Below are 14,358 nucleotides of genomic sequence, written 5' to 3'. Positions count from 1 at the left end.
GAGGCTCTTCAGTTCTTCTGCCATAAGGGTAGCTCAAGGGATATACTTAATACGCTTTCTGCCTCAAGGGATACCCTTAATATCTTTGATCTTCTCTACTAAAAACTCCAACAAATGGAAGATTCCTGATTCATCATTCCAGAGAGCAAGTCCCAGTTTGATAACCTCAAGAATCCACAGAAGCTCATCAGGAAACCACTTGAGGTCAGATTAAAGGAATGTAGGCCCTGCACACACTCAGATCCTTATCAACAAACCTATCCTTGAATCATTGCTATAAAACTTCTTACCATATCCTCCCAGGTAGGGGGACACATAGTTTTGAGGGCATCGGCCTGCTGTGTCCTCTGCCTGGCAAAGCAATAAAACTACTCTTTTTTATTTTAAACAGTATAATTGCTATACAATGCTGTATTAGTTTCTGCTGTATAACAATGTGAATCAGCTCTATGTATACATGTATCCCACTTGGACCTCCTTCCCACCATTCCCATCCCACCCATCTAAGTGATCACAGAGCACGAAGAGGAGCTCCCTGTGCTAAATAGCAGGTCCACACTAGCTATCTAACTTACACATCAGTTCAGTTCAGTTCAGTTCAGACGCTCAGTCGTGTCCGACTCTTTGCAACCCCATGAACTGCAGCACACCAGGCCTCCCTGTCCATCACCAACTCCCGGAGTTTACTCAAACTCATGTCCACTGAGTCGGTGATGCCATCCAACCATCTCATCCTCTGTCATCCCCTTCTCCTCCCACCTTTAATCTTTCCCAGCATCAGGATCTTTTCAAATGAGTCAGTTCTTTGCATCAGGTGGCCAAAGTAATGGAATTTCAGCTTTAACATCAGTCCTTCCAATGAACACTCAGGACTGATCTCCTTTAGAATGGACTGGTTGGATCTCCTTGCAGTCCAAGGGGCTCTCAAGAGTCTTCTCCGACACCACAGTTTAGACACCATCAATTCATCTTGTCAGCTACAAACCAGCACTTGCCAATAGCATTTGCCAGTGATTGAACAGCAACAAGGGCGTTTGCCATCTGCCTGTGCTGCTGCAGCTGCTGACCTTTGAAATTTCCTGAAGGGATTTCAGGGTAGATAGTGAGGCACTCTGCTCCAGGAAAGCTGGTAGAACAGGTCTTTAGATAGTTAGATATTTTCAGGAACTGATTTCCTGATCCCAATTCTTGGATCGCCTCATACCTAGAAAAGCACTAAATCCCTTCTTAGTGACATCAGGTTCTGACTAGCAGAAAACCTTTGGAAAATGAGTGCCTGATTGTACTGAACTCCCCCTTCACCAAAACCACCTTCCCCTACTGCCTCTTTGGAACAGTTCCTAGGAGCTATCTGAGGCACTGTCTCCCAGGCTGCTGGCCTCATTTTGCCCTAAATAAGACTTAACTTGCAACTCTCAAGTTGTGCATCTTTTTAGTCGACAATCCCATGACCCAAAATCTGAGATTCAGTTCAGTACTGGTGCACAGAGGCTGTGTTCTGGTATCCAGATGGATGTTGAAGGCTATTCTGTTGAGGTCTTCATGCCAAAAGCTCAGCTTCTCTGTACAGCAGTGCTAAATCAAATCTCAGAGACAGAGATTTGGGTGAAACAGAAAAAGATAGCTTTTTTTTTTTGCTTTGCCAGGCAAAGGGAGCCACAGCGGGATCCAGCTCTCAAAAGCTATGTGTCCCAACCTGGAGGATTTGATGAGAAGTTTTATAGCAATAGTTCAAGGGTGGGATTGCTTACATAATTAGGGTGTGCAGCATCTCATGTGGTTGGTTTCCTAATCTTAATGAGCTTCTCTTGTCTCTTTTGATTTCAAGGCTGTATATATTAAATATACTTATTTAACTCATATGCAGAGTACATCATGAGAAATGCTGGGCTGGATGAAGCACAAGCTTGAATCAAGATTGCCAGGAGAAATATCAATAACCTCAGATATGCAGATGACACCACCCTTATGGCAGAAAGCAAAGAAGAACTAAAGAGCCTCTTGATGAAAGTGAAAGAGGAGAGTGAAAAAATTGGCTTAAAACTCAACATTCAGAAAACTAAGATCATGGCATCTCGTCCCATCACTTCATGGCAAATAGATGGGGAAACAGTGGAAACAGGGACAAACTTTATTTTCTTGGGCTCCAAAATCACTGCAGATGGTGATTGCAGCCATGAAATTAAAAGATGCTTACTCCTTAGAAGGAAAGTTATGACCAACCTAGATAGCATATTAAAAAGCAGTGACATTACTTTGCCAACAAAGGTCCATCTAGTCAAAGCTATGGTTTTTCCAGTAGTCACATATGGATATGAGAGTTGGACTATAAAGAAAGCTGAGCGCCAAAGAATTGATGCTTTTGAACTGTGGTGTTGGAGAAAATTCTTGAGAGTCCCTTGGACTGCAAGGAGATGCAACCAGTCCATCCTAAAGGAATCAGTCCTGAATACTCATTGGAAGGACTGATGTTGAAGCTGAAACTCCAATACTTTGACCACCTGATGCAAGGAGCTGACTCATTAGAAAAGACCCTGATGCTGGGAAAGATTAAAGGCGGGAGGAGAAGGGGACGACAGAGGATGAGATGGTTGGATGGCATCACCAACTCAATGGCTATGAGTTCCGGGAGCTGGTAATGGACAGGGAGGCCCGGTGTGCTACAGTCTATGGGGTTGCAAAGGGTCAGACACGACTGAGCAACTGAGCCAAACTGAACTTGTCTCTTTTATCTTGCCTAAGGTGGTTTCTTGTCTTCTCCCTTAATTAGCAACTGTTGAAATCTGCTCTTTGGAACTCAGGGAAAGTCCTGGATGCTGAAATCTTTCCTATAAGAAATGGGAGACAAAAAAGTCCTTCACTGCCCAGGAGCCCCAGAAGAACTCATTTGGTTTCAGTCTCGGGTGGAAATGAAGAATATATTATTGGAAACTGTTATAAAGTGGCAAAAAACTTAGCCAAATTGTGTTCAAGTTCTAGTGTTTTGCAGAAAGTAGCACTTGCAAGCAGTAAAACTGGATATTTAGCTGAAGCTATTGGAGAAGGCAATGGCACCCCACTCCAGGACTCTTGCCTGGAAAATCCCATGGATGGAGGAGCCTGGTGGGCTGCAGTCCATGGGGTCGCTAAGAGTCGGACACGACTGAGCAACTTCACTTTCACTTTTCACTTTCATGCATTGGAGAAGAAAATGGCAACTCACTCCACTATTCTTGCCTGGAGAGTCCCAGGGACGGGGCAGCCTGGTGGGCTGCCGTCTATGGGATCACACAGAGTCGGACATGACTGAAGTAACTTAGCATAGCATAGCATTACTAAGCAAAGTGTTAAGGAGTGACCTGGATCTTCCTACCAGCTTTAGTATGATGAAACAAATTTTCACATATTGAAGTGAAGTCATTCTGGGGAAGTCATTCTGACTTATACATAAATCAACTTGATTTTTTTTTTTCTTACCAAATTAGACAAGGAATTTTTATGCTTATACCAAATGAGTCATCCAAAATAACATAATATAATGATGTTTTAAGACTTACAAAATAATTTACAGTACTGTCAACACAATTCAATAGGAAATGTGAAAACACACCATATCTGACTAGGTCAAACATCTGCTATTTTGGTAAAGTGCCCACGTTGAAAGCAGTTTAAAAAGCAGCCCCTGTTTTTCTAAAGTAAGTGCATGTGTGATAAGTTGTTTCAGTCTTGTCCAACCCCTTACAACACTATGGACTGTGGCCTGCCAGGCTCCTCTGTCCATGGAATTCTCCAGGGAAGAATTCTGGAGTACGTTGTAATGCCCTTATCCAGATCTTCCTAACCCAGGGACCAAACCCTTATATCTCCTGCATTGGCTGGCGGGTTCTTTACCACTAGTGCCACCTGGGAAGCCCAAAGAAAAGTAGTGACAGTGAATAACTCATCATATTCTTTGACTATTACACTGCTTTCATACAAATTCAGGAGAATGATACCCTGAACACAACGTATTTCACATTAGTGAACAAATCTAAAATTTTAATGAAGTTTTGACTTTTGGCCAGAAGATAAACTGTCTAACCTCTTAAATTCTAATTCTGAAAATGGCTCTATGACTTGTCTTTAAGTTTAAAAAAAAATGTATGAGAAGTATGAAATACATTTGTATTTATGTCTGAATTAAGAAACTAATGAGAAACTACTCAGTACAGGGAGCTCTCCTCAAAGCTTTGTGGTGACCTAGATGGGAAGGAAAGCTAAAAAAGAGGGGATGGTGTAGGCATGCATTCTTAGCATGCCTAACTCTTTGCAACCTCATGGATTGTAGCCTGCCAGGCTCCTCTGCCCTGTCCATGTCTTATATGTATATATCCACATAACTGACTCACTTTGCTGTTACAGTAGAAACTAACACACCATTGTAAAGTAACTCTACCCTATAAAAATCAATTCAACTCCAATTTTATGCCAATTAAAATAGCCTATTCAAGCATACATTGTACATCTGCTTTAATTATTAAAGAAAAGGGCACACTGACCAGAAATAAAGAATGTCTATCTTAAAAGTAAAAATGAAATGTCTCCCTGGAATGCCAATACTGTACTCCTATGTAAGACTCCCTTCCCAGGTACTAAGGCCATACTGACTCACTATGGACGTGCTGATCTGTTTTTTTGAAATCTTGAAGGACTGTATTCCTGACATGTTTGATGTTCTTTGTTCTGACAAGGCATAAAACTGTCCTGTAAACCAGGCTTCTCCAGAGTAGTTCCTCAGAGTTATCTGAGAATCTGTCATGGGGGCTGTGGACCTCAGTTTGGTGCAAATAAAATTCTTTTCTATTCCAATGATAGTTTGCTTATTGATTATTTTTATTGACAAGAAAAATGCAAAAGGAGGGAAATGACTTATTGATGTTACCGATCATCAAAAATGAAGTAGAGGATTTCCATGGTGGTCCAGTGGTTAGGAATCAACCTTGCCAGTGTGGGAGACAAGATTTCAATACTTGATCTGGGAAGACAGATCCCACATAACTCAGAGCAACTAAACCCACGTGCCACAACTTCTGAGTCTGCTCACTCAGGTATGATTCCTCCTGACGCAAATTGCTCTCCTGCTGTGAGCCTGTGAAACTAACATGCTATGTGCTGTCAAAATACAATGATGGGACAGACATAGGATAGGCAGTCCCATTCCTAAAGGGAAAAATAGGAGCAAAGAAAGAACAGGTCTCAGGTAGGTGCTCAACAATAAGAGAAGCCACCGCAGTGAGACGCCCGGGCAACTAGAGAAAGCTCGTGTGCAGCAGCGAAGACTCAGAGCTGCCAAATAAATAAATAAAATTTTTTAATTAAAAAAAAAATGTAGAACGTGAAGACTTGAAAAACTCTCAGCCTATTTATGTTGGGAAAAATGAGAAAGCAAGATTGAAACAGAAGGCTAAGTGTGTGCCCAAGTGATTGTTTCTTAAGGCGACTGGTATCGATCAACCATCTCACCAGAAGTTATTCTCGAAGAGAGCCAGAAGAACGAGCCTGAAGGCAGTTCAGAGATCTTTAGGGCTGCCCTCAGAAGCCCAGAGTACAAAGGCTCTGGAGGTGGAGCAATTTCTAAAGGGAGGGCATCCTGCTCCTACAGAACCTTGGAATGCCCTGCCGAGCGTGGCCTCACATCTTAGGTTCATTGCTTGAACTTTGGTGCCATGCCCTTTGGGCACACTGGGTGTGGGTTCCAGCGGGCTGGGGTGGCTGCCACTCCAAAGGTAGCAAGCTCTGGCAACATCAGTGCAGCACTTTCTTCATCGGCAAACAGAGTGCAAGGGCCCAGGGGCACAGCTGCCTCCAGCTAGGTTTCAAAGGGCAGGGCCACCGCAGAGAGCCCTCCTTAGGGTCCAGTGGAGTGAGGGTGGGGCCCTCCACTGACTCCAGAGCGGCAGAGTCACCTGCACTTGACCTCAACCAGGAAAAGATGCAGAGTTAGGACTGCAGCCCCGGCGGGCATGGAAGACAGCGCATACAGCTGAAGAGGATTATTCCTTAGTCTCTAAGGCTTAGTTTTGTTTGATTCTTTAGGTTTTAGACTTATCTGGGATCTGTTCTTTCTTCGTTCCTATTTTTCCCTTTTGGAATGGGACTGTCTATCCATGTATCCATTGTATTTTGGCAGCACACAGCATATTGGTTTCACAGCTGGAGAGCAATTTGCCGGAGGAGGAATCATACTTGAGTCTCACTATCTTATTTCAATAATATATAAATGAGACTTTGGATTTTAGATTTCGTACTAAAATGAGTTAAGTCTTTCGGCTGTTGGTATGTAATGAAGGTGTTTTTCATGTGTGAGGAACATGAACTTGGAGGGGGCAGGAGTGAAATGCTATAGACTGAATGTGTATGATCTCTTAGACATGACATCAAAAGAGCAAACAAACGGAAGTATCCTTCATCAAAATTTAAAAGACACGTTTGTGCATCAAAGGACACTATCTAGCAAATGAAACGACAACCTGAAGAATGGGAGAAAGTATTTGCAAATCATATATTAGATGAAAGTGCAGTGTTCAGGCTATATAAAAACTCGGACAGCTTAACGACTAAAAGACAAGTAACTCAATTTAAAAATGGGCAAACAGAGACTTTCTGATGGTCCTGTGACTGAGACTCTGCATTCCCAAAGCTGGGAACCTGGGTTCAATCCCTGGACAGGGAACAAGATCCAATGTGCCACAACTAACATCCAGTGCAGCCAAATAAATAAATATTTTAAGATACATAATATACATGTAAATAGGAATGGGCAAAGGACTTTAAGAAAATATACAGATGGTCAACAAGCACGTGGTAAGGTGCTCAGGCATCATTATTTAGTTCAGTTCAATTCAGTTCAGTCGCTTAGTCGTGTCTGACTCTTTGCGACCCCATGAATCGCAGCACGCCAGGCCTCCCTGTCCATCACAAACTCCCGGAGTTCACTCAAACTCACGTCCATTGAGTCGGTGATACCATCTAGCCATCTCATCCTCTGTCATCCCCTTCTCCTCCTGCCCCCAACCCCTCCCAGTATCAGGGTCTTTTCCAATGAGTCAACTCTTCGCATGAGGTGGCCAAAGTACTGGAGTTTCAGCTTCAGCATCAGCCCTTCCAATGAACACCCAGGGCTGATCTCCTTTAGAATGGACTGGTTGGATCTGTTGCTGCTACTGCTGCTAAGTCGCTTCAGTCGTGTCCGACTCTGTGCGACCCCATAGACGGCAGCCCACCAGGCTCCCCCGTCCCTGGGATTCTCCAGGCAAGAACACTGGAGTGGGTTGCCATTTCCTTCTCCAATGCATGAAAGTGAAAAGCGAAAATGAAGTCGCTCAGTTGTGCCCGACTCTTAGCGACCCCATGGACTGCAGCCCACCAGGCTCCTCCGTCCATGGGATTTTCCAGGCAAGAGTACTGGAGTGGATCTGTTAGGGAACTGCAAATCAAAAACCACAATGAGCTGTGGTATGTGAATTATATATTTATAAAGCTGTTAATAAACAAAACTTGTGGACATAAATTCCAGCCCCCCTAAACTTGTCAGCATTACCTTGGCAAGTTACTTGACCTCTCTGAACCTATCTTCCTTTGTAAATTGTAAGGTTTTTTTTTCTTCTCATTTATTCAATGTTTATATACCATACCCTTCTCAAAGGGGAACTAAAAAGTCAAAGATATATCACAGGCTACACTTGCAACCTGAAACTATTGGTAAATGATCAAGTGGTTCCTGTTGATAGGGATAGAATAGGATAGTTATACAGGTAGCTGTGGAAATCTCAGTATGGAATTATAGATAGAGAGGAAAACCGAAAGAACTTTGGAAAACCCCTGTAAATTAATCTTTGCTCAAGAAAGCTATCAGATTATCATGGAACAAAGGAGGCTTGCTTAATTATAATGCCATAAATAAAAGCATGAGATATGCCACATGTCATTAAGTGAAAGAAAAAAATGAAGCCTGATTGTGAAGCAATTATCCTTCAATAAAGAATAAATTAATTTTTAAAAAATGAAGCCTGAGTTCTGCTGGTCAGATTCAGCAAGGTAACAATCCTGAGGATCAAGGACAGAAATTTGAGGGAAAGGTGACATTTCAAAGTAGGAGGGCCTCATTATATGGAAGTCTGAGATGATGCAACATACTTTAGTATATGTTACGACCCTTTTGCTAATTTGAATAAGTGCTATGACAGTCCTAGTTTGACCTCATAGGGTCAGACATTCTCCTGCCCTGTAAGAAGAAGGAGCTAGTGGTGTAAGCCTAACAATCTTTTCCTCCTCCCCCACTTATGTGGATTATCAAATTGTAGCCCACTTAATCCTGGAGGAGATAGAGCCCCCTTGCCTGCCTGCTTGCATCTTTCACAAGCATCCTCTATTAATATAACTGCATCTTGCTTACCACTTTGTCTCTCATTAAATTCCTTCTGCACTGAGACACAAAGAACCTGAGCCTCAGTAAGTCCGGACACCAGGTGAGTGATTCTGACTAAAAGACCGTGGGTTCAAGTCCCAATCTGAGTTTAGGCTGGGTTTGACTCTGGGCATGTAGGTTCAAGTCCAAATCAGAAGTGCATGGTTTCACTGTCAAACTCTGAAGTATTTGGGTTAATTCAGATTTGACTACAATAAAGGCTTTCAGTTTTGTCTGAGACTCTTGGTCACATCTGCAACAGCTTACTATGTACCAAATCCTATTCTGAGCATCCTATAAATATTATCTCATTGACTCTTCATAATAATCACAATACAATAGATACTATTCTTTTTCTTTTACGGATGAGAACACTGAAACCAAATAGTTATATAACTTGCCCAAAGTCACAGATAGCAGTAAATAATTAGTTGAGCCAGGATTGAACTTCACGCCATCTGGCTCCAGAGTCTATTCTCTTAACACTTTGCTCTGTTGCCTCTCAAGTAGCCAAGTACAAGTAGGCCATACATCCATCACACACACACTCCTCCACCCCATCTATCTGCCTACAGAAAACTGGAATAAAAGCTTCACTGGAATACTTACACAGAAGAATGTCCTATAGTCTTTGCTGTAAATAGCCCCTTCCCTGGTGGCACAGTAGTAAACAAATCTGCCTGCAATTCAGGAGATGCAGCTTCGATCCCTGGGTCAAGAAGATCCCTTGCATAAGGAAATGGCAACCCACTCCAGTATTCTTTCCTGGGAAATCCCATGGACAGAGGAGCCTGGCAGGCTACAGTCCATGGCATTGGAAAAGAGTCAGACTTTAAACAACAATTTGCTATAAATATTCTATATATAATATTTTAATGCTAATATGACCCTTTAATTGATTAGACAACAAAAAAAACTCCTTGACTCACTAATAGATAGTGGTGTACAACTTACAAAACACAAGATTGGAACAGCAAAACTCTTCTCCAGTTGGTTAGAATTTCCTTTATTCTGCTTAGTTGCTGATGAAGCAAGTAACCTTGAGAACACTGAATGGATTTTAGAAAGTTTAATGATCTTAACCAAAATAGAGCTCACTATTTGAAAATGAGGGCTCTTCTTACATGGATCAACATAATTCTTTTTTCCTGAGTAGATTTAGGAGCAGGATTGAAAATAGCCTGCCTCAGTAGCTGCCTGAGTCATACCCACTCTCAGAACACAACTCAAATCCAACTTTCTCATAAGCCTTTCCTAACCACTGAAATCAATCTCCCTCTCTTTCGGGGCTTCCCAGGAGGCTCAGTGGTAAAAGAATCCACCTGCCAATGCAGGAGACTCAAGAGATCCCTGGGTCAGGAAGATCCCCTGGGGTAGTAAATGGCAACCCCCTCAAGTATTCTTGCCTGGAAAAGTTCATAGACAAAGAAGCCTGGTGGGCTACAGTCCATGGGGTCGCAAAGAGTCAGACGTAACTGAGCACACACGCACGTGCAAATATTTGCTTGTTTTCCCAGGGTAACTTACTGGTCTGACCTCTTACTTAGACTATAGATTGCTAAGGAGATGCCTTTTTCTCTACTTCATACCCCTCACCGGGCATTGCATATTGGATGCATAATAACATTTACTGAATTGGATTAAATAGAATTGATGTGCTGTGCTCAGTCATGTCTGACTCTTAGCGACCCCATGGACTGCAGACTGCCAGGCTCTTCTGTCTATGGGGATTCTACAGGCAGAATATGGAAGTGGGTTGCCATGCCCTCCTCCAGAAACAGAATTGATAGTAATTCCTTAATAGTATTTTAGTAGAAAGAAAAAAAAGACACTAAAAGAGTCCGTAAAATACAGCTAAATTGATTAGAAGCATTTGATCTGAGAAATAAAACAGGGTAGGTCTGGGAATTCCCCGGTGGTGCAGTGGTTAGGACTCGGCACTTCTCACTGTTCGAGGTCAAGTCCTGCAAGCCTCGTAGTGTGGCCAAAAAAAAAGCAAAAAACACAAACAAATAAAACAAAACAAAAACCCCCAAAGAGTGTAGGACTAGGGACTGTCTTTTTGTTATCTTTCCTGTTGAATCATTTCAAACCAGATATATTCATTATTTTGAATTCATAAATTCAATACTTACTAAAGAAAAAATATCCAGTTGGATAAGCTAACATCTAAATTCTTCCAGTTCTAAAATTCAGACTTTAGAGCCAAGAGTGAAGGCTTCTACCCCAGAAGGACAAGATAACTATTGGAAGTACCTCCTTCATCACAACCTAGTCATCATTTCTGCACAGTCCTCCTCAGTACTCTTTAAAGTAACAGGGCAACTGTCTTTACTGATCTGTGTAATCACTAAGTTTCATGGCCTTTTGTTTTGAATCCATTAGAACTACTTGAGAAATAGCTGGTATGGGAATACTCTCTGTCTTCCTGAAAGCAAGACATAAATCTCCCCCATGAAAGGTACTGTACTATCATAAACTTGGATTTGGCAGCTACAGGAAAAAATTGCAGAGACTATTCAGAATTTTCAGGAAATCTATAATGGAATTCTACATTGTGGAACTGTCACTTTATCCCCTATAACGGTGTAGGGCTGTTTAAATAAGAGGGAGAAATGAGTGTGACTTATTTGTGAACTTCCATCTTCTGTGATCTCCCTGCCTCTTATATATAAAGGGTGACCATTAGTGATCCACATGACAGAAGTCTCTTTCCAAGCACCGCAGAGTCTCACAAAAAGCCCCACACTTCAATTACAGTCAAGAACTGAATTGAGGGGCTTCTCTGGTGGCTCAGTGGTAAAGAATCCGTCTGCCAATGCAAGAGACATGGGTTTGATCCCTGATCGGGGAAGATCCCGCATGTCTCAGAGCAACTAAGCCAGTGTGCCCCAACTATCACACCTGTGCTTTAAGGCCAGGGAGCCCCAGCTTCTGAAGCCCACCCACCCGAGAGCCCGTCCACAGCAAGAAAAGCCACCACAATGAGAAGCTCAAGCACTGCAACTGGAGAAAAGCCCCCCAGCAACGAAGACCCAGTGCAGCCAAGAACAAACAAATAAATAAAAATTCTTTTTTTTTTTTTTTTAAGAAAAAAAGAACTGAGTTGGTAGATAACTAATGAAAACCTACTGTATAGCTCAGGGAATCCTACTCATTGCTCTGTGGTGACCTAAATGGGAAGGAAATCCAAAACAGCGGGGCTATATGTACACCGACAGCTGATTTCACTTTGCTGCACAGTAGAAACCAACACAACATTGTCAAGCAAACATATGCCAATAAAAATTAATTTTTAAAAAAAGAACTGAATTTTTAAAATACATGTAAGGGACATTTATTAGGCTCTTCCTTCACACGAGACCGGAGTTAGGGTCTTTTATTTCAATAAACAATATGTAAGATTTTTTGTTTAAATCACCACTTATACATTGAATACTCACACACATCAGCTACTAAACAAGATTACATAGGTAATCTTTAGGCAAGGTGATCTTCCCACTTTGTTATTTATCTTGGGGGCAATGATGTTTTTAACCTGGATAAAGATACAATAACTAAAGCGTAATATATGTTTTTGTGCAAGTTCTAACAGATGGAGTGAAAAAAAAAACTTATCCAAATCCTTCCTTGTGGAAGCAGTCTCCCCGGATATAATCAGAATTTCCCTGCGGCTTGGTTATTGCCGCCCTTGAAAGGACAAAACTTCCTCGTCCTCCAGAAACCTGTGCAGAGCTCAAACTGAAATCTGGTATAGCGTCCTTTTCTCAGCCAGGGACAACAACCGGTCTTCTCTCGAGATTCCTTTTAAACAAGAAACCACATTTGCATCCCTTAACCAGGGTGGGGGAACCGTCAAGTCTCAAGAAAGCCTCTGGACTGAGGACACTGGCAGTTAGCCTTGTAACTTTAAAAGGAATTGATCACATTTACCAAAATAAGTCGCAACTAACCCTCCAAGGTCGGCCCGCAAGACCAAGAGAAAGTGAGGAAAAGATGAGCCTGGAGGCGTACCCACAACTCGGAAGCTTCGCTCTTGGCTGGGTTTTGCCCCTCCCAGATTTCTGAGCTGGCGAGCAGTTTCTCCGCACTGCAGCCTGAGCCAATTGCTTAAGACCTAGCCAAGCCCAGCCCAGCGGAAGGAACCGTTACGGAGTTGTTCGTTTCTCTGAGATAAAGGAGCCCTTCCTTGTTCTCGCTTTTGTACTCGCCAGTCTTTGACGGAACAATCTCCCAGAAGCAATTTAGAGTGACTGGTAAAACGAAATATACCCAAAGCTCGCAGCAACAAAAAAGGATGCAATTCTTTCTGGCCAGCTTCCTGCTTCTGCCCTTTCTGCTCGTCTGCCTCGTAGAGTCTCTCCTGAAGCTTTTTATTCCTAAGAAGAGAAAATCAGTCACGGGAGAGATCGTCCTGATTACCGGAGCTGGACACGGAATTGGCAGGCAGACTGCCTACGAATTTGCCAAACTTAAGTGCAAGCTGGTCTTGTGGGATATAAATAAGGTAATAGTGTTTCCTGTGTTTTACTTTCTAGTACCTTTCATCTGTGTTGCATTTTGCTGGCAACAGCCTGTTAAGTAGGTAGGTAAAAAATTACTAGTATTGCCATTTTATAGAAGGGGGGAAACATGCATCAATTAATGTGTTGATGTTCACATGATAAACGAACCTAGAGGATGTAAGATTTCCAGTTACTGCTTGTCACTAATTTGACATTGTAAATTTATCTTCAGTTCAGTTCAATCGCTCAGATGTGTCCAACTCTTTGAACCTGATTTCACTAATCCCTCTGGCTTTTATTTTTTGACTGCTGGGCAGCATGTGGGATCTTCCCCAACCAGGGATCAAACTTGTGCCCCAACCAGGGATCAAACCTGTGCCCTCTACATCGGGAGGGTGGAGTCTGAACTATTGGACCACCAGGGAAGTCCCTGATCCCTCTATCTTATCCTGTAGGAAAAGTCATAGTTTTAGGAAGAGTATTAAAAAAGAGGTTTGCACCTATTAAGAGAAAAATCTTATGGTTACTGAGATAAGTACGTTTAAAAGATACCCAACAGAAAGCAACGTTACTCTTTCATAGTAACTTTCAAGAGAAATTTTTAAATCACCTTTTAGTTAAAAACAATGAAAAAAATCAAAAACAAAAACCAACTTTCAATGTAATTCCCAGAAAAGGTGTACTCTAAGGAAGGGAGATGAACTTAGACTCTTACCTTTTATTATTTGACCAGTGTTGGATGGACAAAGGGGTTTGGGGGAGCCACATGATGCCAAGAAACACCATCCCTTACACAATATCCAATGCCATAAGTGAATTCAGGGGGCCGGGAGCTAACCTGGCTTCCCTGGTGACTCAGAGGAAAAGAACCTGAAATGCAGTAGCCGTGGGAGACGTGGGTTCAATCCCTGAGTGGGGAATATCCCTTGGAGGAGGGCATGGCAATCCACCCCAATATTCTTGCCTAGAGAATTCCATGGATAGAGGAGCCTGGCAGGCTAGTTTATAGGGTCAAAAAGAGTCTGGCAAAACTGAAGCAACTTAATACACATGCATGAGAGCTACCCAGTGAGTGACTAATTGAGATGCCATCAACAGATACCATTCACTGTCTGTTGCTCAGATGTTAAGAACACAGTGGCAAGCAAGAGATAGAGTCCGCTGCTCTCAATCTTGTAGGGAAATAAGCATAAGTAATTACATGTCAGTGAAAGGTGGAAACTAGGCCCAATCTCCTCTGGACGTGGTCACAGCAGTAAGCTGGGGGAAGAGTGGTGTGGTCAGATGAACTCCACACTTCACAGCTAACTTACTCAGCATTGTGGGTAGCTTCCTAGAGCCTTAGGTTCCTTTACTGCAAAAGCAATAACATAAGCGTACTTTCCTTAGAGGGATGGGAAATAAATAACTCACACAGAGCATGTAGTG

General features: G+C 42.4%; 1 protein-coding gene across 1 annotated transcript in view; it reads left to right on the top strand.

Annotated features, from left to right (window-relative positions):
* Window positions 1–12,154: 12,154 nt before the first annotated feature.
* HSD17B11 (hydroxysteroid 17-beta dehydrogenase 11) overlaps window positions 12,155–14,358 on the top strand; it is a 48,492-nt gene continuing 46,288 nt past the window's right edge. Inside the window, exon 1 of the mRNA XM_069594682.1 lies at window positions 12,155–12,932. Coding sequence (XP_069450783.1) covers window positions 12,723–12,932 — 210 coding nt within the window. The 5' untranslated portion in view covers window positions 12,155–12,722. The remainder of the gene's footprint in view (window positions 12,933–14,358) is intronic.

The sequence above is a fragment of the Ovis canadensis genome, chromosome 6 (genome assembly GCF_042477335.2).
Source record: "Ovis canadensis isolate MfBH-ARS-UI-01 breed Bighorn chromosome 6, ARS-UI_OviCan_v2, whole genome shotgun sequence".
NCBI classification, from domain to species: domain Eukaryota; kingdom Metazoa; phylum Chordata; class Mammalia; order Artiodactyla; family Bovidae; genus Ovis; species Ovis canadensis.
The sequence above is the reverse complement of the archived record's forward strand: the minus strand, read 5'-3'. Positions and strand labels throughout refer to the sequence as shown.